Below are 25356 nucleotides of genomic sequence, written 5' to 3' on the forward strand. Positions count from 1 at the left end.
TTGGTCTGGGACATACAGTTAAGCATTATGTGTCATTAATTACAAAGTCTCTGATATTCTGAGTTAAATGTACATGAGAATGTTAAAGGGATGTTTAATTTAAGAACTTTCCACCCAAAAAAGTTAATTCTGCTTGAATACCTACACAGGGATCATGAGATTTAGATTTGACAAAGCTCAAGTTACTACAGGAAGCTTCAGTAGCTCTGTGGACCCAAGAAAAAACATTAGACTATGAAACAAATTATCATATTGAAAGACAGTGTGTGAATTATCATTCATTAGGTATTATTGTATCATCTAAAGGTAGTAGCTTTTTATAGTTCTCAAAATTGATGGTCTCTGTATGGGAAATACCGGTAATTAGATCCTGTGTGTGGTGCGTCTGTTCTGAACCACCTGTGTATCCTACTATGCACTTTAAGCTGTTATTCTTCAACTGATTTTGGTCACAGTTGATGATGGTCTATCTGAATACAAGTTACACATTTACACTAATATCATGCATGGTCTCTTAGGTGCTAGATGGATGGCATAAGTAAACACAAGTACTCTTGCCATAAAATGAGACTACTGGATCAAACCTTCATTTTTAGTAACAAGGGGCAAAGTGGATAAAGTAATGTTTCTAAGAGCTGGTAGTTTTCCTGTGATTTAATGAGATGGATAGAACAGGAGCTGATATCGATGTCAGGAAGTGTTTAAAAAAGCAGGTAGTTGTCCAGTGATTTAGGGGAAATAAGAAGAAAGATAATCATTAGATGAAATTAAATACATTGGGAAGTAGTACAGTACAGGCTATTGTGCAGTATGTTTATGTAATTTGGGATGATAAAAGTTGGCCAGCAGTGTCCAGTATTTAGATTGATTCTGTAACAAGTGAATAGATTGTTTGATGAGTATAGAGCTTGAGGATATCTTTAAAAGGCACAATACAGTATTGAGGGAATGATTAATTAAATTATAGTGAAGTACTGTATGTAGAAGTTGACATAGAAGAATGTTATAGGAAAGATGGAACTACAGATTAAGGTGACGTGTGAATTATAGTGGAATGGTTGTGACTGTGCAGAGGTGGTGGTGTGTGGAGGAAGTGTTGTAAGAGCAACTTTGATGTTTAGAGAGAAATACCTAAATGGGTTCTGATTTGATTTCATGGACTAATTTCACTGTGTCATCATGTAGTTACTGGTCCCATCATTGAGTAGATATGTGTACTACCTGTGCTAAGGAGAAACTTTCTTCATAGTCTCATGCAAGGTCAGGGAGACATATACATAGTACCCATCAAGGGTTATGAGTTCATCCAGGCTAACCCTTGACACAAATAGTACAACTCACCCGCCACAACCCAGTCTTCAGAGAATGGTCTGGGAGGAGAGAATTAAACAAATCTTGATGTTACAACAACTTACTCTTTGTATTGCTCCTGTGTCTGCCATGGGTCATATTGTATTTTCTACCTGTAGTAACAAGCAACAGTCCAGCCTTCTTGCCACGTGAAGCAGGCTGTTCCCTAAATGACCACCTTTATAACAGAGCTAATTGTGCATACACCCCTTTACAGTACAGCAGTTTTTACAGGTAGGCAGGTAACCCTTGATTACTAAAGGGAGAAGCCACCTTGCCTTGTCAGCTAAGAGAGCACCTTAGAAGTCTTATATATAATGCCCAGTTCCGACTCTACAACAGTGATAGGAAGGCTGGGAATATCCACTTGGAGGCCAAACATAGGGCTAAGGAAGGTCACATTATGGATATAGATTAGGGAGCTGACTGGAATTCTTCTTGGGATAATGGGGCTCAGCATAATCACCACCACTCAATATTTTAGTGCTTTACAGTTCTTCATAGTGAAACATTGGAAGCCGTTCAGGGGTTCATTGGAGGTTTGCCTATTGAGAACGATAGGTGTCGATTGATTATGAAATAAGCTTGCTGATATCCAACTTGTTGTAGCTAAGTCAGATAGGTAAAAGTCATAACCATAAGACTGAGTTTCATCCTTTAACAACAATACTGTAGGTCCATAACACCTTAGGGATGCATCAAGGCACGTTTCCCAGATAGTGTACTACAGAAGAAAAACTTATTCGAAGGACTGGCTTTCTCTAAATTACATTGTTCTTATTAACTCATATAGGTTATTTAATTGTTCTTCTTGTGTTGTGAATTAATATGGGATGCTTCAAGTGACAAATTCAGTTTGCAATATTATTATGGAACATTGAAATCTTAGTCATTGAGGTGTTATTAGAGTGCTGTTGAGTGATTTAATGGGTATATGAATTTATCAGATGCGTTGTAAGGACAAGGTATGTGTAGGCCAGAAGTGTGATGTGATGATAGGTTACCCCACATTCAGCACAACCATATTTGTTGTCCTGTTCATAACTTATTTTGCATTGACTTTATACAACCAAGTATTGTTAGGCTTGTAATATGAAGTTAGATAATGGGTGTAGTTTAGGTGTGTTTTACCTTTACACCACACTGGCTTACTTCACTACCGGGGTCTATTACAGGCACTTTTTTTTGACTCGCAGTGAATTGTACACATAGTATAGATGTTCTGTGAAGATCATTAATGGTGTGGTCTTGTATATCCTTCCAAGGACTGTGGGTGCATGCCATAAGTTCTGGTCTTGATGAAACCCACCAAATATATCACAGGGAATCAGGTCCAAGGATTCTTAAGGCCAATCACTGTCACCATCACAGTCAATCCATTTGTTGGGGAATGTTATCAGAAATTTTTGTTCAGTGCATCCAGACATCTGTTGGAAGGGAAGTGGAATTGTTGAGTACTAAATGAATCTTCAAGTGGGTACCTATTTATAGAACACCCTGTACAGTATACCAGTGTTAGTTTAATCTCTGCAGCTTTTTTTGTAGCATTTGAATCTATCACACAGTAAGGCATTATACAGTATTACTGACATATTGCTTGTTGCCTACTGATGCATATTTATGTTGTATGAAATTTACTCACTTGGGCACAGGGGGTCACTAGGTGCTGAATAAAATTGTCTGCTCTTAGCCAGTTAAATATTATGAGTCGTATCCCGTAGTGAAGGGGCTAAAGGTCTTATGTTTGATGAATAAGAGTAATGTTAAATTGTGCATTTTGAGACGATCCAGATGAAGTTAAGGAGCTGCTGCCTTTATAGATGGTGAGAGGACCTTCCCTCCAAGTGAAAGGAAGAATGTATGCAGCTGGTGTGAGAAGTGTGAATTTGTATGGTAGTGAAACACGGGCTGTTAAAGAGGATGAGGTGAAGTGGATGTGCAGTGTGACACAATGTCCTGTGTAGAGGCAGATTGAGATGGTTTGGGTATGTGGAGAGAATGGATGAGACCAGTTGGGTCAAGAGGTGCATGAACCTAAATGTGGAAAGGAGGGGAACCAGGGGCACTACAAGAATAACATGGGGAGAGGTTGTAAGAAATGACATTATATTTAACCCCCCAGGCTTCGGGTCACGTCACATGACGTTTTAATCTTTCCCGGGCCTATTTGAATAAAGAGGACGGTCCTGGCTAGATTATGTTGCCAAGTAGGTATTTATCCTTCACTCACTCACACATGAGAGCCTCCCAGTCTTTTCTCAGTAGTTTCTCAGCTTTTGTGATGTAGGAATCTCACCCTTGGTCTTGACTCACATCACCGTGTGTTTTGACCCCACAACCCCCAAGCTCATGTCTAGTACAGTATTATGGTCAATTACTAGAGCCTTAATAATGATTAATTATTAATAGTGTAAATAGTAATATAATAGTAAAACAAGTGCTGCCTCCAAAATAGTGTTGTTTACCTCATTAATACTGCGACACACACACCACTTCACGGACGTTCTCGATTCTCCCTAGACCCGGTGTTGCCAACCTTTGTTAAGGACATTTATTTATTTTCTGTTTATACCATTCATGGCCAGTTTGTAAGACTAGAATTGTTTTTTATTTCTTTTTTTAAATGTTCCCAAACATACCTGCGTGGGGAGGGAGGGTTTGCCGACCATAGCCCAAAGGCCAGGGGTTAAGAACCTAACAAGAAAGACTGCAAGAGACTGTGCAGCATGGCTGCAAAACTATGATGATGATGATGATGATATGGGAAACTTTATTATATAAAGTGGAGGAAGAAGATGAGATGTTTCTTCACAACTTTGAGTATCTGATGTTTGAAATCCTGATACTTGTACTGGACAATTTTAGTTCCTTCAGTGGTTAATTTAAAGCAGTTACCTTATTAAACAAATTTTCTGTAAGTGTTTGAATATTGACCTCTCTCTCTGACAAAAAGAAATTATCATTTGTCAAGTGTACAGTATTGTTAAATCATTAAAATAGAGTTAAGTTCAAAAACTCATTTTTGGTTAATGCCCAAAGAAATTTCTGCTTTCATAATTCTCATTCTAAAATCTTTCTGCAATAGACCACAACCATGTGCTGTAGGCAGATAGTTGTTCAGACTTCACTTTATAAGTGCTGTATCTTAATGCTTCACACATTATGTAATGCAAAACTTTATACTTCATTATGTTTATATATGAAATATTTAGTTTTGTTGTGTGTAAATATAGTGATGGTAGATGTTGTTATTTATACTGGATGCTGATTTTTATATTTCTTTTTCATTGCTGCAGAATAGGATATGTTACTAAGTTTTATCAGTCATATATCATGGTGTACAGTATATAATTTGGGGAGATTATTAATTTTTCTGTAGTACATCATGTAAGTAAACTTTATTCTCAGTGAAAGATAAATATGAAATGAATGAAAACAAACATTTCATTTATGTGAGGTGTACGGTGATGACTACTTGTTGACTAAGGTACCCCCCCCCCAACTTACTCAAGTAACTAATACAATTCTTACAAGTTGGTTGGTAGTGGAATCATCGTGCTACATCAGGAAATTAACAGCCGATATATTTTTTTTTATTTAATGCAATACATTTATTTTTGTTTTATCTACAGGTTTAAGTAGACTTTCTTCACTATACTGTATATGCCTTAAGCTACGTGATAATCGCTGTATACCGTTCTTGAACACAAAGACAGTGCTGTTCCCCCATTGAACAACCAAGCTGTAGTTAACCAGTTATTGTATTAGATTTTCCCCCCCAAAAAATTCTGATATGCCCCATGTTGTTGTGTAGTGGACTTACCTTAAGGCAGGATTAGAAGTTTCTTCTCCCGACACGTCACACAAGACAATACTGTACTCACGGCAGGTTAACAGTGGTCTCGGAGGTCTTCGGTCAGATCCCTGCATCTAGTGAATTGAAAGATGACTCATACATTGTGGCATATTAGCTACACTTGGGTGGCACAAATAACCAATCATTAACCTGCTTGTTACCACATTGTTAAAAGATGTGTAAACCACTCATGCAATACAAACACTATTTTCCCAGAGTGTATACTATTGTATACAGTATGTGGTAACCAATCTACAGCACCTCTCAAGTAAATGCACTTGGTAAATGAGTTGAGATACTTAGCTGGAAAAATATAGAGCCATGTAATATATCTGGACAGCTGAGGAATTACTGGGGAGGTGAAGGTTGATTGAGCCTAGGAGCTGTTTTATAGTGTGTACACAGCACAGGTATGGATGGTGGAGCACATGGTGGTGTAGATTCACAGCTCTCGTGTTGTTGCAGTTGGTTCACTAATGGTACAACCTATTTAAAGTGGCTGCAGTTAAACTGCATAAATGGATGTTCTATGCAGACCTGACATTAATTGTTGAAACTGATCTTACAATAACATCTTCCCAGCACCAACTGTTGCCCTCTAATCTAGAAGGAGGAGGCCACATCAGCAAGTGTGCATCTTGCCCTTCTTTTTGGGTTGACACAAATGGTGTTCAGATATCAGTCACTTTATTCCCAGCCTCACCCTCACTCTGAGCAGGTGATTCCATTGCTCACTTGGCATACCTGCTGATAAGTGTTACATTCTTCATTATTTAAGTATGTTTTATGGAGTTGGGCAGGGTCACACGTTCCTCAGTGTAAGTGTTTAGAGGAAAATTATTTATTTTCATATTACAAGTACAGTATAGTCTCGATTTACCCGGATTTGGTTTACGCGTTTGGTCATTTACGCAGCACCTTGCCAGACCGACAGTTTTTATTTACACGGTTCATTCCATCATTTACGCGGGAAGCGGCGCAGGCAGGGTGCGCACAAGGTTGCCCAGTCAACAAAACATTACCAAGTTCTTCACCCGCCACCCACCACAGCTGGCCCAAGTCAGTGATAGTGAGGATATGGACTTTGAGGGGTTTGACAAAGAGGCACAATAAGATCAAAGGGAAAGTCTGCTGTCATGGCCACTGCCACCTGACCTGACCTAACATCACCCCACCTTACCTCACAAGACCTCTATGTATGTGACCTCATGGTGTCTTCCCACACTTATACCCTTCACGACTCCACCCATACCATACCCTTCACCCACACAACTCTTTTATTATGGTTAATAATTAATTAATTATTTAAAAAATATATTATTAGTTTGCCACAGACTTTATTTATATTTTTCATTTGTATTGGAGTAAAATTACTAGAAAACCACACTTCAGTAAAAGTAATGGTACTAAAAGATTTAAGTACTTTTTAAAAAATACCCAAAAAGTTACTTGAGTACAGGACTGTACTCAGGTAAATTTACAGTAGAAGTCCAAAAATCCGGACTGCTTGGGGATTGGGTTGGTCCGGATTTTCGGATTTTCCGGATTCTCAGGCAGTACTTTTAAAATTCAAATTTAAGGAGGAATAAAGAAGAGATGAACAGGTACATTTTGATAGTTTATTCATTAGCAAATATAGCATGCTTCATTTATCAAAACGAGCAGTTTTAAAGAAAAAGCTGTGACTTCTAGAATTTTATTGTTTGCCTTTTTTATATGATAAATTGTAGACTTTCCAATGTCGTATGTTTCCATTAGAACAGTACAGTAGTACCCCGATTTACACTTTACACGGTCAATTGAACCCACAGGGTACCGCGGAAAGTGAAAACCGTGTAAAGTGAACAACAGAACATATGGGATTAATTCCAATAGAGACTGGCCCGACCCCCAAACTCCACTTTTTCCGACACAATACCTATGTTGTAGTAAAAATAACATCTAAATTTTATGATGGTATGCTCACACAATTAATATTTAAGAGAAATACAGTCGCCAGATTAATGTCCATTCAAATAATGGACTCAAATCCCCCCTCCCCCCTCTTCCCAGCTCACTAGCTCCTACCTCTCTGATTAATGTTTGGGTGAAAACTCTAGATTTTAACGTTTAGTAATAAATAATACCTCAGACTAAAGTTAGGATAATATAATTGACATTTCTGGATTCCTTGCAGGTCAGGGAATATTTTGAATGTAAACTTCATATATTTTGCACAAATGATAAAATATTTGCTTTGTGTAAACCAAATTATTACATTAGATCTAAAATTTGTATGTCTAATGCAAAATCCATGATGTTTATATTCAAAATGATCATCATATTGTAAGAATTCCAGCAATGTAAATTATATTCTGGCCGGGTAATTTGTATGAATTTTATGAGCTAAATAAAAAAAAAAAATAAATAAATTATACTTCACCGCGGTTTGTACCGCGTAAATGAGAAATAAATAAATAAATGAGAAATCGCAGAAAGTGAAACCGTGTAACGTGTAAAGTAAAGCTACACGGGAAAGTAAATACACGGGGTAATACTGTATTAATCACCCAGTTCTATTTTAATTATTTAAAGTTTGTCACTCAGTTTCAACGTGTTCTTTCTCTTCACACAACGAAGTTTATCTACTTTATGAGCCATTATTATGGGCTCTGTAAATGGAAAGAGTAGGACTCAAAATTACATATGTTGTCACAGTTTGATTGCTCGTTTTAAGGTGGCGACCGCGTGGTACTGTGCAGCTGTGGCGCCAACGCATGCGCACATGCACACAAAAGCCAGCTAAAAAATAAAAAAATGAAAAATTTAAAAGTTTGAATTTTCGAAAAGTCAGGATTCTCGGGTGGTCCGGACTTCTGGCATCCGGATATTTGGACTTTTACTGTATTAGTTACTCTGCCACTCTGTAGTCTGATTGTTTTGATATCCTGCCTCACCTCCAATCAGAATTGAAATTAAGAGAAAGTTATCTGGTATAAACTGAAATTTTTAGTAATGGTCAGACTCGCTGAGATTTACTACTCCAGGAGTAAACAAATCTACCATATAATATTTTCCTTTATGAGGATATTAAATGGTCTTCCTTATTCTGTTAGAACCTATAGGAACCATTCAGGCTGTCTATCACCAACTACATATTGGATTGTATTCATTGTGAGCAGTTACATTGATTGGACTATTTCCCAGTCTAGATTATGACCCTCCATATGTGTTGCCACTAGGGTGGGACTCCTACAGGGAGGTTGTCCTAACGCATTGATCCCAAGTCTTGCACTGAGGAAGGAACTCTTAGGTTGAAATAATCCCTATAATTTCTCTTCACATTATAACAAATTGTTTTCGTCTTATGGTTGTTAAATGAATATTGTTTGTATATTAACACTCGGTGTCCTTACGTTGAGTGAAGTGGAAGAGGCGTGTGTAGTGTTGTCAGGTGGTGACTCTTACACATCAGGGACAGTTATCAGAATCTTGTGCCCAATGTCTGGATCTTTAAGCTGTTTTAATTCCCCAAATTTTCTCTTATTCTGTGCCTCTAGTCCCTCTCTCAGGGTGATGGTTGCAATACAGGACAGATTAGTTACAAGCATTGAGGTAAAGTAACATGGGTATAGAGCAGTGGGTTAGTGGGAGCATTACCAGCCTCCTAGTCCCAGACTCAGCCACAAGAGGGATTCCACATTGTTATTATTAATTTAGCATATCAACCACAAGTCAAGATATTTCCGTTGATAATTAAAATCTTCATAATAGGATGATAATAAAGGAAACATGACTTTTGACATGTTAATTCACCATCAACTAACTGCATCATGAAGAAAAAATATGTTCAGTGTGATATCTCAAGAGGAAATTTACAGTACAGTACAAAGGACTAATATGAGGTAACATGGTTGATTGGGTGTTGATTGTTGATGCTGTATATGTAGGCCATAGAAGGCATGGATATTTCTAGCATACAGTTGTTGGTTTTAAGTTACTGGTGTCTAGTGGTCTGGTGCTCATTATTTGTGTACAATATCTTACCTTCCTTATTACTGCTGCCTTACTCACCTCAGATGATGCCTTACTCACCTCATATGATGCCTTACTCACTTCAGAAGATGCCTTACTCACCTCATATGATGCCTTACTCAGTTTGAAAATGTTGACTTAAGAATTTTTATTCTCAGTATTTCCTTAAGATGTAAAAAAAAAAAATATGAAGAATTGGAAAACTGTTTAAATGCAAATTATAATCACAGGAGGTGGTAGTATATCCGTTATCACATGAGATTTATTAATTTCTAAATTGTTGAAATATTCTGCCCGAACACTGTATGTACGTAGACTATTAACTAAAATGCTGCACGGTAAAGGTAAATAAATGGAAGGTTAGAAGATGTAGTTACCAGATGACTCGGTATGAAATATATAAAGTACTGTGGTGTGTGAATTTTGGATCACCTGAAGAATCTCCACCTCAGCTTATTTCACTTAAAGATTAGCCATCCTGATGCTAACCTAACCTAACTTAAGCAAACCTGACCTTACATAACATAACCTGACCTTACATAACATAACCTGACCTTACATAACATAACCTGACCTTACATAACATTAACTGACCTTACATAACATATAACCTGACCTTACATAACATAACCTGATCTAACATAACACGACACGGTATGACCTATCCTATCCCCCAAATAGTGTTGGAGTGGTTAATCTCAGCTCAAATAAACTAGGGTAGAAAGTCTTCAGGTTATTCCCAATTTTGTTCATATTAAAACACGATTATTATTGGTTAATTAAATAGATCTCTGGTAAACTTGTGTTCACTTAACGCTGAACTTTTCAAGACCACGTGTCTGAGGTGCAGTAGAGTACAGTACACCTTTATCCATGCATGAGTTTGTTTATAGTCCCAGCTGGATCCAGTCATCGCAGTGTTTCGTTCTTATTGTTTGTATTATTTTCTTCTCTTGAGTAAACAATGCTAGAGGGGATAAGGCATTCATGGTTCACATTTTGGGGTGTCGTAAGTGACAGAGGATTGCAGTTTTAGTTGATAAGAGTGGAGTCTAAAACAAAGCACTAACACTGACCTGCTTTGAACACAACTGGTGATTTGTTTTGCTTCTTTTTTCTTTTCTTTTTTTAATTGCCCGGATAAAATGGCCAGAGTTTGAAGATTTCTAAAGTTTGGAAACACGGGTAATTCGAAACATTACCTATAGATCGAGGGAGTAATTTTAAGACGATATCCAGGTGTTGAATATAGATTAGGTTTAAATGTCAGTCAGCGGTGATCATTAGGTCTCGGTGAAGAAAGACCTCCTCCCCCAATAAATAAATAAATAAATAAAACCCTGACGACATTTAAGACTTTCCCAGCACTGTATATAAAGGAAACAGTTGCTAAACACAAGGCAATAAGGTTAATAAAGTAACAAACAACAGACCAACTACCCAAATGATAAGCTGATAATGGTGAGAAATAATAGATTAAATTAATAAAATAAAATTAAGTGGTTTATTCTGCTATAGTGTAGTGGAGGTGGCTGGAGGTAAGGCACATGAGACTGGATATAGGAAATGGCTAGTTAGATCAAATTAGGTACAAAAATACTCCTGAAAGGGATTAAGTAACAGGGTACAGTAGTCGTTAAAGAAGATGAATGATGATGATATGAAATGCAACTGTACTTTAATGCAATATTGCCCCTATGAGGATTAAGAGCATCTGTATCATAAGTGTGGGGTGATAAAAGGAGGACATAAGGAAGGCTAGAGTTTTGTGGATCAGTTGAGGAGATGATGATGGTGTGTGGTGGTCCAGGTAGACTGCACACTAGTCATTGTTTTCTTTGTTTGTTAATTTTTAGCTGTCGGTTATAGGCTAAGAAGCCTGAATTTCTTTGTGAATTTGGATCTAACTAGTATTCTTTATTTTTTTTTCCCACTTCTATCTTGAAAGTTAATGTTTTCAAGCAGTTATATCAGTACAGACATTAAATTCATTATTAAAGTGAGCCAGAACTGGGTATCCTTAACAGTTACATTTATTTGTGATGTATCATTATTAATTGAATGCTATGTATAAGCCAATGAGCTGCAGGGGTTGTAGGGCTTGTATTGTCAACTAAAAAGAATTAACTATAGGTTAATGGTTTGTGTAGAGTATGGCAGTTGGGTCCTCTCCAGCAAGAAGTATTTAGAATAATTTTGATGAAGAAAATTAATGTCCATGGGAGGAAATACTGTTGCCTTCCATGAACAACTGAGGTTACCCAGCTTAACCTCTTGTGTATGGGGACCCCTGTGAGCTGAGTGAAAAATCATCTGACAGTAGCAAGATAAAATATGAAAAGTGGGGTTCCCGTAGTGAAGGGGTTTATGACGATCTTCTGAGAAATCACTGTTGTTGCTTTTGTTTGTGTGAAAAAAATTAACACTTGTACATTCTTGATATACAAAGTTGATAAGAGTAAGATCCAGCGATGGTGTTTTCAGAAGCAACTCCATAATCAGTTTAGCAGTGCATGTAACACTTAAAACACTTTGTAAATTAATCTCTATTATGGAGAAAATGATGCAGAAATACATCAAGTACATAGATTATGGTTCCTGCATAATATTGAGTGGTTAAAAGTAAAGGTTTAATACTGTACTGTAATAGGAAGACTTCTTAGTGTTCAGTTTAAATTGACTTAAGGCCAGAATTTCAAAATAATAACCTGTCCCATCCCTTCTTCCCAATTTATTATACAGTCAACCCTCGCTTTACGCGGTCCCACTTTACGCGTTTACGCGGTACCCTGCCGAACACGGAATGCTCACTTTCCGCGGTGTGTGTACCCTTTTACGCGGAGAGCGGCGCGAGCAGGGTGCGCACAAGGTCGCCCAGTCCGATTACTGACTCTGCAGTGCGCCTCTTCGGGCAGTGGATAGTTCACCATCCCTGGACTGAAGTACTTAGCGTGGATGACGTGGAAACCAAATGGATAAATTATACCAACACCACCACGGAAGCTCACCACCACTTCTTCCCCGAGAAGTCCGTCAGATCTCACCCAGCTGACTTGCCCTGGATCACACCTCGGATCAAAAGACTTATGCAACAGAGAGACAGAGCCTTTCATCTCAATGACCACATCCGCTACAGGTCACTTCGCAACAGAGTCATCCGCGAAATACGCACTGCAAAGAAGTCCCACTACCCAACCAAATTACAACACCTGAAGCAGACCAACATCAGTCAATGGTATGGTAAGCTTAAAGAACTCTGTGGACTAAACAATATGACACACCCCCTCCCCTTCCTTAGCCATCTCACTAATGTTGACGCAGCTGAGCAAACAAATAAACATTTCGCTACTATATGCCAGACGCTCCCACGGCTTGACACAACCACTCTCCCTGCTTACCTACCAGCCCCCCTTCCCACTGACTTAGTAGAAGAATTTGACATAGCAAAACGCCTGGACAAACTAAAATTAAAACGCTCTACCACCCCCATTGACTTACCAATGAAACTCTTCAAGGAGTTCTCCCCGGAGCTTGCTAAACCCCTATGCTCCATCATCAATGCTTCTCTCAGTCAAGCCAGATGCCCAGCTGACTGGAAGACCTCTTTATGTATCACCAGTGCCCAAGTCAACCAGCCCACAATCCTTAAATCAGCTACGACCTATTGCAATCACCCCAATACCCAGCCTAATCTGTGAAAGTTTTGTTCGACCGCTTTATGCTGATATTGCAGGAGTCGAGACCTCAGCAATTTAAGCAACATGAAAACTTCCTCCACCATCACCGTCTTGTCAGCTTTCTCGATTACATATACCGCCATCTCGAGAAACGAAAAACGTCTGTAGCTGTCGCCTTCATTGATTTCACTAAAGCGTTCGACCTAGTCGACCACGATATAATCATCAACAAAGCAATTGACCTCGGGCTTCGGAGAAGTCTTATACCATGGCTTACAGACTTCCTCAGTGACCGACGCCAAGCTGTACGCTTCCGAGGGGCTGTCTCCACCTTTCAGTCACTCACCTGTGGCGTCCCCCAAGGCACCAAGATGGGACCACTCTGCTTCCTTATGCTCATCAATGATGCCCTAAGAGAAACCCCTGCTCGCTGGAAATATGTCGACGACTCCACCATTGGGATCAGCGTCAACAATTCTGCTCCCGACTATACCGCCCTTCAGGATTTATTGAAGTCTCCAAAACTGGGCCACCAACAACCATGTCACCATCAACCATACCAAGACCATGGTTATGCACATCAACCTCTCCTCCGACATTGTCCCACCTCCTTCCATTACTTAGGTCCGAACACACTCCAGGTTGTAGATTCCACGAAGCTCCTCGGCGTCACCATAGACAACAAACTAAATTGGAAACCACACGTCAGTGAAGTTATCAAATCCTCCAGTTTCCGTCCCACCTCCTCCGCCGACTCAAGTCCCTCGAGTTCCTGCACACGAGCTCCTCAGTGTTTACACAACATTCATACTTCCCAAGCTCACCTATGCCTCCCTCCACCTGGTCTTCCTCCCTAAATGCCACACAACGTAAACACCTAGAAAAAGTGCAAAAGAGGGCATGCAAGATTATTCTCTCCCCTTCCTACTCCACATATCAAGAAGCGCTCAACACACTGACCCTTTCGACTCTCTCACTGACCATCACCACGACCTCATCTGCAAATTTGGTAAGAAGCTTCTACCATCACCGGCTCCTACTACCACCTGAGATCCCTAGTCTGAGAATTGCTGTTCGACACCACAACCGCATCCAGCCCATACGTGCACGAACTGATCGCTATAAGAACAGCCCAGTCCCAACCATTGTAAAAATTATCAATAACTTGTAATAAATCAGTGTATTCACTCCCAGTAAACACTACTCCTTGCACTGTCACTATGTTGAAATGCCCTGTAGTTTGAGCTTTTCCCCATCTAGTTATTATGTCTTATTTGTGTCACTTATGTTACTTTTATATTATTTGTAATTCGTAACCCATTCCCCAAATATGTAACTGTATATTTTCAGCCTTCTGGCTGCCAAGCTCTTTCAATAAACCATTAATTATTATTATTATTATTATTATTATTATCATCAAAACATTACCGAGTTCTTCACCCGCCACCCACCACAGCCGGCCCAGGTCAGTGATAGTGATAATGATAGTGAGGATATGGACTTATATGGACTTTGAGGGGTTTGACAAAGAGGCCCTGCAAGCCTCTGTGGTGGATAGTGATACAAGTGACACAGGTGAGGGCCAATAATCTGCCCTCTGCCTCGGAACCAACCCCCCATCCCCGTGTGCCCAGCCATCTTTTCTACTAATGTAAGTGTTAAAAAACCTAATATTATTGATATTTCTCTTAATTATTGATTGTGTGTGCATACCATCATAAAATTAAGAAGTTATTTTTACTACAACGTAGTTATTGTGTCTGAAAAAGTGGAGTTTGGGGGTCGGCCCGGTCTCTATTTCAATTAATCCCATATGTTATGTTGTTCACTTTACGCGGGCCGCCGTGGGTTCAATTGACCGCGTAAAGTGAGGGTTCACTGTATATAATTAAGCATGGAATTGAATACTCTAATAAGAAACTAGACTTGACTGTTAATTACAGACTGAAACCCTGGCACTAGAAAGAAATAATGTATTCAGTAAGAAACATTCATTAGTAACATCAGCAATAGGATAATGCTAGATGATGGAGTAATGTGAAGAGCTTGGTGCTACAGCTTACGAGGATAAACAGCAATGAGATTAATATTTTTTTATGTTCATGTGTTAAAACTGAGGAGTTTATGACTGAGTTTAACTTATTAACATATCCTTCTAGGGTGGCTTTGTGTGTGTGTGTGTGTGTTGCTGTAGGTGTGTTTGGGTGTATGTTTGTGTGTTTGTATAGATGTGAGTGTAAATATGTCTGGGTATATGGATGTAGGTATTTATGTGTGAGAGTGTGTGGATATGCTGCGTAATGGTCAACAGCTCACATTGCAAGAGAATGGCCCTGGATTCAATTCAGGCATTGTGAAACTATGGGCAAGTTTCTTTATGCTATTTGCCTCTGTCTACCCAGCAGTAACTGGGAACCTAGATGTTACTCAATTTATGGATCGTGTTCCGGGGTAATGGATGGCCAGTGCAATTGGCGAGTTGTCCGGTCTTCTTGAATTACTCCTTGACCTTGAGTCACACACCTCTTTAATTCAGGGTGTGGTTGTTGTGTTGGCGATAGCTGCCACATCTTAAACAAATTCATGCCTAGGTAGCTCTAGAGCCGGCCATCCTCGAACACAGGGCAACCATTATTTTTTTTATATGTGTGTGGGTGTATGCATGCAAGTGATTGTGTGGATTTCTGTGTGGGTGTATGAATGTAGGTGTGTATGTGTGTGAGTGTGGATGTAAAGCCAAGATGACAGGTAGGAGTATGAAAAGTTATTACATATTTCTCACCTAATAGTGCTTCAGCTTCATGCATGCTATATTAGCATAGAGCATCTATATTGTGCTGTTAAAGGAAGAGGTCATGATATGGATGTTTAGAGGACATTTGACTCCTCAAGTGTACAAATACTCTACATGAGGGTTCACATTGTCTCGAACAGCAGTGTAGTCAAGACCAAGACCACAAATGAGACCTTTCAGAATTCTAGTCTTTATGGATCACGTGAACATTAACCCCTCCCCCCTCTTCCAGAGGGTTTTGGAGTGGTTAGGATTCAGAACTTAAGGCTGGTTAAGCTGGGAGGGTGACTCTTCAGGTGAGCACTTGGGAGGCTGTTCTTCAGATGGTCTGTAAAGACTAGAATTATGAAGGGTCGCGGCCTTGACGCACCACTGGCCATTTATACATCATATGTGTGTGACTGTGTGGTTAAAACTTTTTGTGTTATTTAAAGAAATCATCAATTATTTATAAAAGAAGACATAACTCTATCTTGTAAATCTTTTGAGGTTATGAGTAAGTTTATGTTTTTTATATAATAATTATGCAACACCAACTACAGTCAACCCTCGATAATTCATGATACTGTAGAAGGACTTACTGTACCCCAGTTTATCCCACTTTTTGAGTAGTTTACGGCCCATTGTAAATATCTGTGGCCCATAAAGTTCCAAAGAGATTGGCTTGTATGGGGGCAAATAAAGAAAACAGCTATGGTGTGCGTGCATTACTCCCATTAGTTTTAAGATGGTTTGAATTATGAGAAGAACCCGAGGAATCTTATTTGTTATTTCTTAGTAAATATACACTTCCACCGTGCCTTTTATTGTTGCCAGACTTTTGAAAAGCATGACAGTGACCTAATCATGGAGATACTGTAGTGTACTCTTAGGTCAAATAATTCCTAGTTGTTGACTGTTCTTGAAGGAAAAATAACCATAGTACTGTACAGTTTTATAAAGGTTCAGACACCACTGTCACTGAGGTAGACTTGCCTTCTTTTACCACCACTATCTCTTGTGTATCTGCATCATTGACCCACCCAATCTACCCTACCCACCCACCCACCCACCCACCCTTCCTTTTACCTCTACCTCCATCTCCTCACCACCACCTCCTGCTGCCTGTACATCATTCTCGTGATCATTACCGATGACATTTGCTCATTACGTACTTGGGTTTTCCTCCTATGGCAGAGTTCAGGTGATGTTTGGGTTTTCCTCCTATGGCAGAGTTCAGGTGATGTTTGGGTTTTCCTTCTATGGCAGAGTTCAGGTGATGTTTGGGTTTTCCTTCTATGGCAGAGTTCAGGTGATGTTTGGGTTTTCCTCCAATGGCAGAGTTCAGGTGATGTTTGGGTTTCCTCTATGTGAGTTCAGGTGATGTTTGGGTTTTCCTCCTATGGCAGAGTTCAGGTGATGTTTGGGTTTCCTCCTATGGCAGAGTTCAGGTGATGTTTGGGTTTCCCTTCTATGGCTGAGTTCAGGTGATGTTTGGGTTTTTTCCTCCTATAGCGAGAGTTCAGGTGATGTTTGGGTTTTCCTCCTATGGCAGAGTTCAGGTGATGTTTGGGTTTTCCTCCTATATGGCAGAGTTCAGGTGATGTTTGGGTTTTTCCTTCTATGGCAGAGTTCAGGTGATGTTTGGGTTTCCTCCAATGGCAGAGTTCAGGTGATGTTTGCAGGTTTCCTCCTATGGCAGAGTTCAGGTGATGTTGGGTTTTCCTCCTATGGCAGAGTTCAGGTGATGTTTGGGTTTTCCTTCTATGGCTGAGTTCAGGTGATGTTTGGGTTTCCTCCTATGGCAGAGTTCAGGTGATGTTTGGGTTTTCCTCCTGGCAGAGTTCCAGGTGATGTTTGGTTTTCCTTATGGCAGAGTTCAGGTGATGTTGGGTTTTCCTTCAGCAGGGGATTCAGGTGATGTTTGGGTTTCCTCCTATGGCAGAGTTCAGGTGATGTTTAGGTTTTTTCCTTCTATAGAGTTCAGGTGTCTTTGGGTTTTCCTCCTATGGCAGAGTTCAGGTGATGTTTGGGTTTCCTCCTATGGCGAGTTCAGGTGATGTTTGGGTTTTCCTCCTGGCAGGGATTCAGGTGATGTTTTGGGTTTTTCCTTCTATGGCAGAGTTCAGGTGATGTTTGGGTTTTCCTCCAATGTGGGGGATTCCAGGTGATGTTTGGGTTTTCCTCCTATGGCAGAGTTCAGGTGATGTTTGGGTTTTCCTCCTATGGCAGAGTTCAGGTGATGTTTGGGTTTTCCTTCTATGGCAGAGTTCAGGTGATGTTTGGGTTTTCCTCCTATGGCAGAGTTCAGGTGATGTTTGGGTTTTCCTCCTATGGCAGAGTTCAGGTGATGTTTGGGTTTTCCTCCTATGGCAGAGTTCAGGTGATGTTTGGGTTTTCCTTCTATGGCAGAGTTCAGGTGATGTTTGGGTTTTCCTTCTATGGCAGAGTTCAGGTGATGTTTGGGTTTTCAACCTTCTATGGCAGGGGATTCCAGGTGATATTTGGGTTTTTCCTTCTACCTGGCAGAGTTCAGGTGATGTTTGAGTTTTTCCTTCTATGGCAGAGTTCAGGTGATGTTTGGGGTTTCCTCCTCTCAGCAGAGTTCGTTGATGTTTGGGTTTTCCTCCTATGGCTGAGTTCATGTGATGTTTGGGTTTCCTCTATGGCAGAGAGTTCAGGTGATGTTTGGGTTTCTTCTATGGCAGAGTTCAGGTGATCATTTGGGTTTTTCCTCTATGGCTGAGTTCATGTGATGTTTGGGTTTTCCTCCTATGGCAGAGTTCAGGTGATGTTTGGGTTTTTCCTTCTATGGCAGAGTTCTTTCCTTCTATGGCAGAGTTCAGGTGATGTTTGGGTTTTCCTCCTATGGCAGAGTTCAGGTGATGTTTGGGTTTTCCTTCTATGGCAGAGTTCAGGTGATGTTTGGGTTTTCCTCCTATGGCAGAGTTCATGTGATGTTTGGGTTTTCCTTCTATGGCAGAGTTCAGGTGATGTTTGGGTTTTCCTCCTATGGCAGAGTTCATGTGATGTTTGGGTTTTCCTTCTATGGCAGAGTTCAGGTGATGTTTCTCCGTCCCAAACTTAATTTTCCCTAAAAGTCCTTAACTTTAAAAATTCATAGTTATGGGTATGTTGCTCAGTCTTTAACTCATGAATTTTCGAGGGTCAACTATACTGTGCCTAACCATCTGTACTCTGTCAACACTGAAGAAAAAATGTAAGGTGTTTGTAAGGCTGTACCCCACCTGTCCATCTATAGTGTGTATGTAAAGGTACTGGTCATGTAAACTTGTGCAGTTTTCACAAGAGTTTAATCATTTCTTGTGTAAAAGTTTCCTTACCATCTTTAGAAGTGCACATTGGTTTCAGATTTTTTTTTGTTTTAACTTTCTGGAACCAGTTTTTCTTAGCAGCACTTGTGTACACTATAATATTTCGAAGTGGTTACTCTGCACATAGACCTTAGTTATAGTTACTCATCCCAATATGTCACATAACTGTGTAATGTTATTATTACATTTACAGAACCAAGATGGTGATATGTGGCAGGTCTACCAATCCTACAGTCCTGATGTTTACTCTCGACCGCCTGCCAAACCCCGCAGGAAGAAGTCAGGTATCCCACGACCAAAACATTGTAAATCTGCCAGAAAGTATGATAAATAGTCCAACATATTATTTGTGCTTAATACTGGCAATCAATACCCAGTACAGTACAGTACAGTATATAGATTAAATGGCATATAAGATAAGGTAGGTCACCACCATTGATGCAAGTAGAGTTTAGCTTATTATTTAATGTAATTACGTATAGCAAAGGTAATTTGATATTGCAGTCTCCTTGTGTCATATTTTAAAGTTGATATGTATTATAATTTGTCTTATATATATGATGTGACTTTTATCCCCACTATGTGGGTTTACTGTTGACAAATGTCTGCGTGTACAGTATCAGTTTCAGTGGAACTTACAAGATAAAGGTAATTGTACATTTCTTGCAATAATTTATAATTTATTGTCTCTTGTTGCATAGTCAACCTATTTTTTATATCTTTATACTTCAGTTTGAAGAAGATTCCTCATCATAGTTAAGATTAAATGACTGTAGGATGTCACAAAGAGAGGATTCTAATAGTGAACAATTGGGTTTAGTTCACGCTCTCTTTCATTTATTTATTTACTGTATTTATTTATTATTTTATTTTTAATTTCTATACAGTGCAGTATACTGTATTAATGTTTCTCACATATTTGAAGTCTCTGAAATGTGTCCCACTCGGGTGCTTTAGCATCTTCATAAGCAAGAATGGGTTGGCAAGACTGAGTTGTTCTCATCAGATGGTGACGAGCTCGGCAGATATCCTCGCGAAATCCACCCTAGTACCATTTTCTGTGAGTTTTTAATGTAGCATTTTACTGTTTTCACAAATGGGTACCAAATATAATTTCATTAGGTGTGTAGGTGCTGCTTATCATGTCCAGTATTTTTTCAACAAATAAAAACAGAGGATTGTCTGATGGCAGATGATGCTTAAAAAAATAATATATATATATATATACATATACTGATTATAATTATTGGAGTAACTCTGACCATATAAATTTAAGGGAATTCAAACATTTTAAAGTGGAGTTGTGACCTCCATGTATAGTCTAGATACCACCACCAGATGTAATGTAGATTCTATATTTGAGATTCCTGTAGGTCAAGAGCACTTTGTGTATGACATATTTTCTATGTTAATTTTTGTCTCTGCTATTTATTAATACCCTGTATTAGTTAGCTGATTGGTATGCTTTAGTAGCTTTTATTTTTCTATAAATGTTTGCATTATTAAGTTTAACTGTTTTCTCAAGAATGTTTTCCTCAAGTTGTGCCTCAATGTCTTAGCACTTTAGCAGGGTTCTAATAGATGAATCTCTTTTAGTACAGTATTGTGTACAGTAGTACAGTGTAGTGTTCTATCTGTACATGGTTTAGCTCTTAATAATGCCTTTTGAAGATCTGTAATATTACTCATGGTACATCATGGTCAGTTTATAATATAAGTGTCTTTGAAAAACATATTTATATGAAGTGTTGTGAGGAGAGGCGTCTCTGATGAAGTGATCACACAATAATCATCAACTATCATTAGTAGTTTCAGTGGCAGCTTGTACAGTACAGTACAGTCTGTTCTGCTATAACGCGATAGTTGTGTTCTTGTAAAACCTCGCGTTCTAGAAATTCGCGCAATAGAAATAACAGGGCTTATGGAGAAAATAGGGTTAAGTGCAGATTACTCGAAATAAAAAAAAATTAGTGGTTAGCCTAACACAAAGGATAGCACAGTCTAAATAAATGTTAAATTCATATCTGATAATCAAATCATACAGTAAATGTTACACTTTACCTTGAAAAAATATGAATATAACTTGATGGGGGAGAAGGTTGATGTTGAGGTTGAGGAGTCATGCAGACAGGAGTTGAGAGTTGTCATCATCATCATCATCATCAGGTGCAGTTTTGGTTGCATGGGAGGGATGAAAAAAAACGTCTAATTCCAGAAGTGGATGGCTGTGGTTCACTGTCTTCAGACTGTGGTTTAGACTGCTTCTTGGGGGTTAACTTAAAAAAGACGCCTAATGTTTGCTGCTTTGCCATCTTTCTTCTTTCACAAAGAAGCTGTTCATAAGGTGCCAAAAAAGATTTAACACCACGAACTGCAATCCTACTCCTTTCTGCATTGTAGTCATTGCCTTCCAAGATCTGCAACTGCTTATCAACTTCCCTCAGGATAGAAGACAAAACAGAAGTGGGAAGCTCTCGTGGTTTTGCATCCTTGACTTCATCATCTTCGGCATCTTCTATTTCCCCAGCAGCAACAAGTTGTTGTAGATCTTCTGTAGAGAGGTCTTCACAGTGGGACTCGAGCAGTTCCTCAACATCAGCACTTTCCACTTCAACAAACCCACCTTGCTTTGCAAGAGAAACACAATTTTCTTTTATTTTTGGGAGCTCCGCTGATGCATCAAAGCCTGTAAAATCATGAATTAAATCTGGGAGAAGCTTCCGCCAAACTCCACTCAAGCAGTCCTTACAACACCCCAGGCCTCCACAATGATGTCAATTGCATGCTTGATGTTGAAACTTTTCCAAAATTGAAGAACACTGTACCTTATCATTTCCTTCCTCAGTAGCTGCAATAAGTTTATTAAATGTACGCCTCAAATAATAGGCTTTGAAGGCTGCTATTACTCCTTGGTCTATTGATTGAAGGAAAGATGTTGTATTTGGAGGTAGAAAGAGCTCTTTGATATTGTCAGAAAGCTCAGCAATGGTGGGAGGGCGGCTTGGCGCATTATCTAAAATGAGGAGAATCTTAAAATCTATATTCTTCTTCTTGCAATAATTTTTAAAAACACTTTCAAAAACATCCAGAAGAAGGTCAGAAAAAATTTGTCCCATCATCCAACCTTTTTTGCTTGACCTAAAGTGAACACCTAGAGTAGAATTTATGTAACCCTTTAAAGCTCGCGGGTTGACAGAGTGATACACCAGCACAGGCTTAAGCTTTAAGTCTCCACTAGCATTTGCACCCAACAACACTGTCACACGGTCCTTCGCAGCCTTAAAGCCTGGAGCATGTGCTTCATTCTTGGAAATGTAAGTTCTTGTTGGCATGCGCCTCCAGTATAAACCTGTTTCATCCAAATTAAAAATTTGGTTTAAGGTGTAGCCTTCCTGAATCAATTTCTTCACAGTGGGAGGAAATGCCCGCGGACTTGTTGCTTCACCACATAACTTTACATTATGAAAAGCATAGCGGTTCTTAAAACCAGAAAACCATCCACTACTAGCACTAAAGGCAACCACATCAGCAGGATTTTCAGCTTTTTTCATTAGGTCCTCATATATTGATAAGGCTTTCTCTTTAATGATGAGGAAGCTGGTCCCAGATCACTTTTTTGTTTGATCTTCTATCCAAACACTTAGAAGCCATTCCATCTCCTCAAGTTCCTTTGGCCGTGATCTCACACTTTTGCTAGCACTCAAGGCTTTTCCAGCAATACAGCTTGCTTTAATCTTTGCTGCATTGTCTCTAATGGTGCGTAAAGTAGACTCCTTTATTCCCGTTGCACGCACAATATCACATTGTTAATAACCCCGCCACCAATTGTCATGATCTACCTACCCAGCACTACGAACCACGCCATCTATTGTCCTGATCTACCTACCCAGCACCACGAGCAACGCCATCTAGGGATGAAACACTAGTATGACTTGTCTTAGTTACCACTCCGGGGTTTCCCTTCTCCATATCCTGGTTGTTGCGTCACCTCCTCAAAGTCTTCTTTGTCAGCTCCAATTCGAGGAGAGAACACTACACTCTGGGAAGTGACCACAGGATCACCTATCCTCTGAACCTACGGCACAGTGACTACCTACCGTCTTCTACAATACTCAGCCTTACTCGTCAGCCATCTCGGCTCCCCACTTAAGTATTTGTAATCTTGTATTGCCGCTCCCACCTCCACCTTGCTTCACGATTGTTTTATGTTGTATTAATATGTATATACTGTTAATGTTTAGGTTAAGTTTGGTTAAGGGTAATTTATAGGAAGCTGATTATTTTGTTAAGGAATTCATGGTACTTTATTATACACAACGAAAACTCGCATCCTTTGTCTACCCTTTTATAGTCTGATTGTCTTTGTTTTTGTTTTTTGTTGCCTGTTGGGATCTGGGTAGACTTAACTATATTCTAAATCCCCAACTCGTAACAAATGGTATCCCGGACAGGCCCCCAATTTGTTAGGTTGGGCAGCCAAGATTGAATGACTGGATGGTTAACGGGTACCTGACAAATATATTTGTCGCCTTCAAAGACCTCCGTAGCGCGGGTGCGAAGGAGGTGATCACCTGGTGCGTCTGGAGAGTAGCTGCTGCATTTCCAATGGAGCTCGGGATAAGGAGTCTGCAATCAGGTTGTCCACCCCCTTTATGTGCCGGACTTGTAGGTTATAGGGCTGGGTGAGGAGAGCCCAGCGGAGGATTCGCTGGTTGGAGGTCTTGTTGGTTTGGATGAACTCACGTATGGTGGGTATGGTCGGTGAAGACTAGGGTTGTTTGTGGGCAAGACTGGAGGTAACATTCAAACTTCTTTATTGCCAACACCAGAGCCAGGGCCTCCTTCTCTATGGTCGAGTAGTTGGTCTGATGTTTTTTCAACTTCGCGGAGTAATATGCCACAGGGTGAAGGACATCAGTGGTTGGGTCGGGTTGTAGGAGCACAGCCCCAACTCCGACACCACTAGCGTCGATTTGCAGATGGAAGGGCAAGGTGTAGTCAGGGGGGTGGACTACAGGCTTGGAGGCAAGGAAGGCTTTGAGGCGGTGGAAAGACTGGTCGCACCTCTGGTTCCAGATGTAAGGGACAGCAGAACTGGTAAGGTCTGTGAGGGGTCCGGCCACGCTGGAGAAGTTACTGCAGAACCGACGGTAGTAGCCGCACATCCCCAGGAAGCGCATGAGTTCCTTCCTCGTCCTTGGAGTGGGGAAGGACAAGATGGCTTTAACGTTTGCGTCCTTGGGTCTCACCATACCATGCCCAACGATATGTCCCAGGTAAGTCACTGAGGCCCGCCAAAAGCAGATTTAGCCAGGTTTATGGTGAATCCAGTCTCTTGTAGTCGTGCAAACAGTATCTCCAAACGCACCAGATGTTCGTCCCAGCTGTCCGACACCACCACCAGGTCATCCAGGTAGGCGAACGTCCCACCTAGGTCCTGAATTAGGAAGTTGATGGCCCTCTGGAATGTGGCCGGAGCATTAGAAAAGCCAAACGCCATAACCAAATATTGAAAAAGACCAAATGGAGTTATAAATGCCGTGATTATTTTTGCCCTATCCGTGAGTCCCACTTGATAATATCCTTTCAACAGGTCCACGGTACTGATAAATTTTGCACAGCCTATGCTGTCTATTATATCTTCAATCAAAGGTAAAGGGTAGGAGTCTGAGACAGTGACCTGGTTCACTTTACGATAATCGGTACAGAAACGAAAAGTTCCATCTGGTTTTGGAATGAGAAGGCAAGGTGAAGCCCAGGGGGAGGTACTAGGCTCAGCTAAGTTATGTTTTAACAAAAAGTCTACCTCCTTTTTCATAATCTCTCTTTTTTGTGGATTTAGTCGATAGGCTGATTGCCTAATGGGTTGTACATCATCTGAGATTAGCTTAATATCATGTTTAAGTATATTGCAAAACCCTGGGAGGTCTGACGTGACTTTAGGAAATGTTGATAATAACTTAGTGAGATCTTTTGCTTGAGATGGATTCAGAACAGAAAAATACTCATCCAAGTTGTTGAGTATGTGACTGTTAGCAGGGTTCTCTTTAGGTAGAGGGAAGTCTAAATTCTCCAATAGGTCCATGTCATCTGTCTCCGGCTCCGGCCCTGACAAAACCGTATGCATTACTGGTTGGCTTATAGCCTCTGGGATGTCTTCCTCTGACTGCCTGGAATGGTAAAGTTTCATGAGATTAATGTGAACAAGTTGTGAATCTTTTCTGCGATCAGGAGTATGGACTATATAGTTGAGGGGAGATAGTTTATCAGCAACTATATAGGGACCAGTAAACTTGCTTTTAAGGGGAGAGCCTGGAATGGGTAGAAAGAGTAACACTTTGTCACCTGGAG

General features: G+C 40.0%; 1 protein-coding gene across 2 annotated transcripts in view; it reads left to right on the forward strand.

Annotated features, from left to right (window-relative positions):
• LOC121853491 (kinesin-like protein KIF3A) overlaps positions 1-25356 on the forward strand; it is an 85938-nt gene that overhangs the window by 56164 nt on the left and 4418 nt on the right. The window contains exon 13 of one of the 2 annotated variants that reach the window (XR_006086324.1): positions 19199-20065. Coding sequence is in view for 1 of the 2 variants with exons in the window: in XM_042347640.1 (XP_042203574.1) it covers positions 19199-19339 (141 nt within the window). In the remaining variant the exon portion in view is untranslated. Of the gene's footprint in view, positions 1-19198; positions 20945-25356 lie in introns of those variants that run through there. The other variant, XM_042347640.1, reaches the window with a different exon arrangement.

Source organism: Homarus americanus, unplaced genomic scaffold (assembly GCF_018991925.1).
Source record: "Homarus americanus isolate GMGI-L3 unplaced genomic scaffold, GMGI_Hamer_2.0 scaffold4896, whole genome shotgun sequence".
Classification (NCBI taxonomy): domain Eukaryota; kingdom Metazoa; phylum Arthropoda; class Malacostraca; order Decapoda; family Nephropidae; genus Homarus; species Homarus americanus.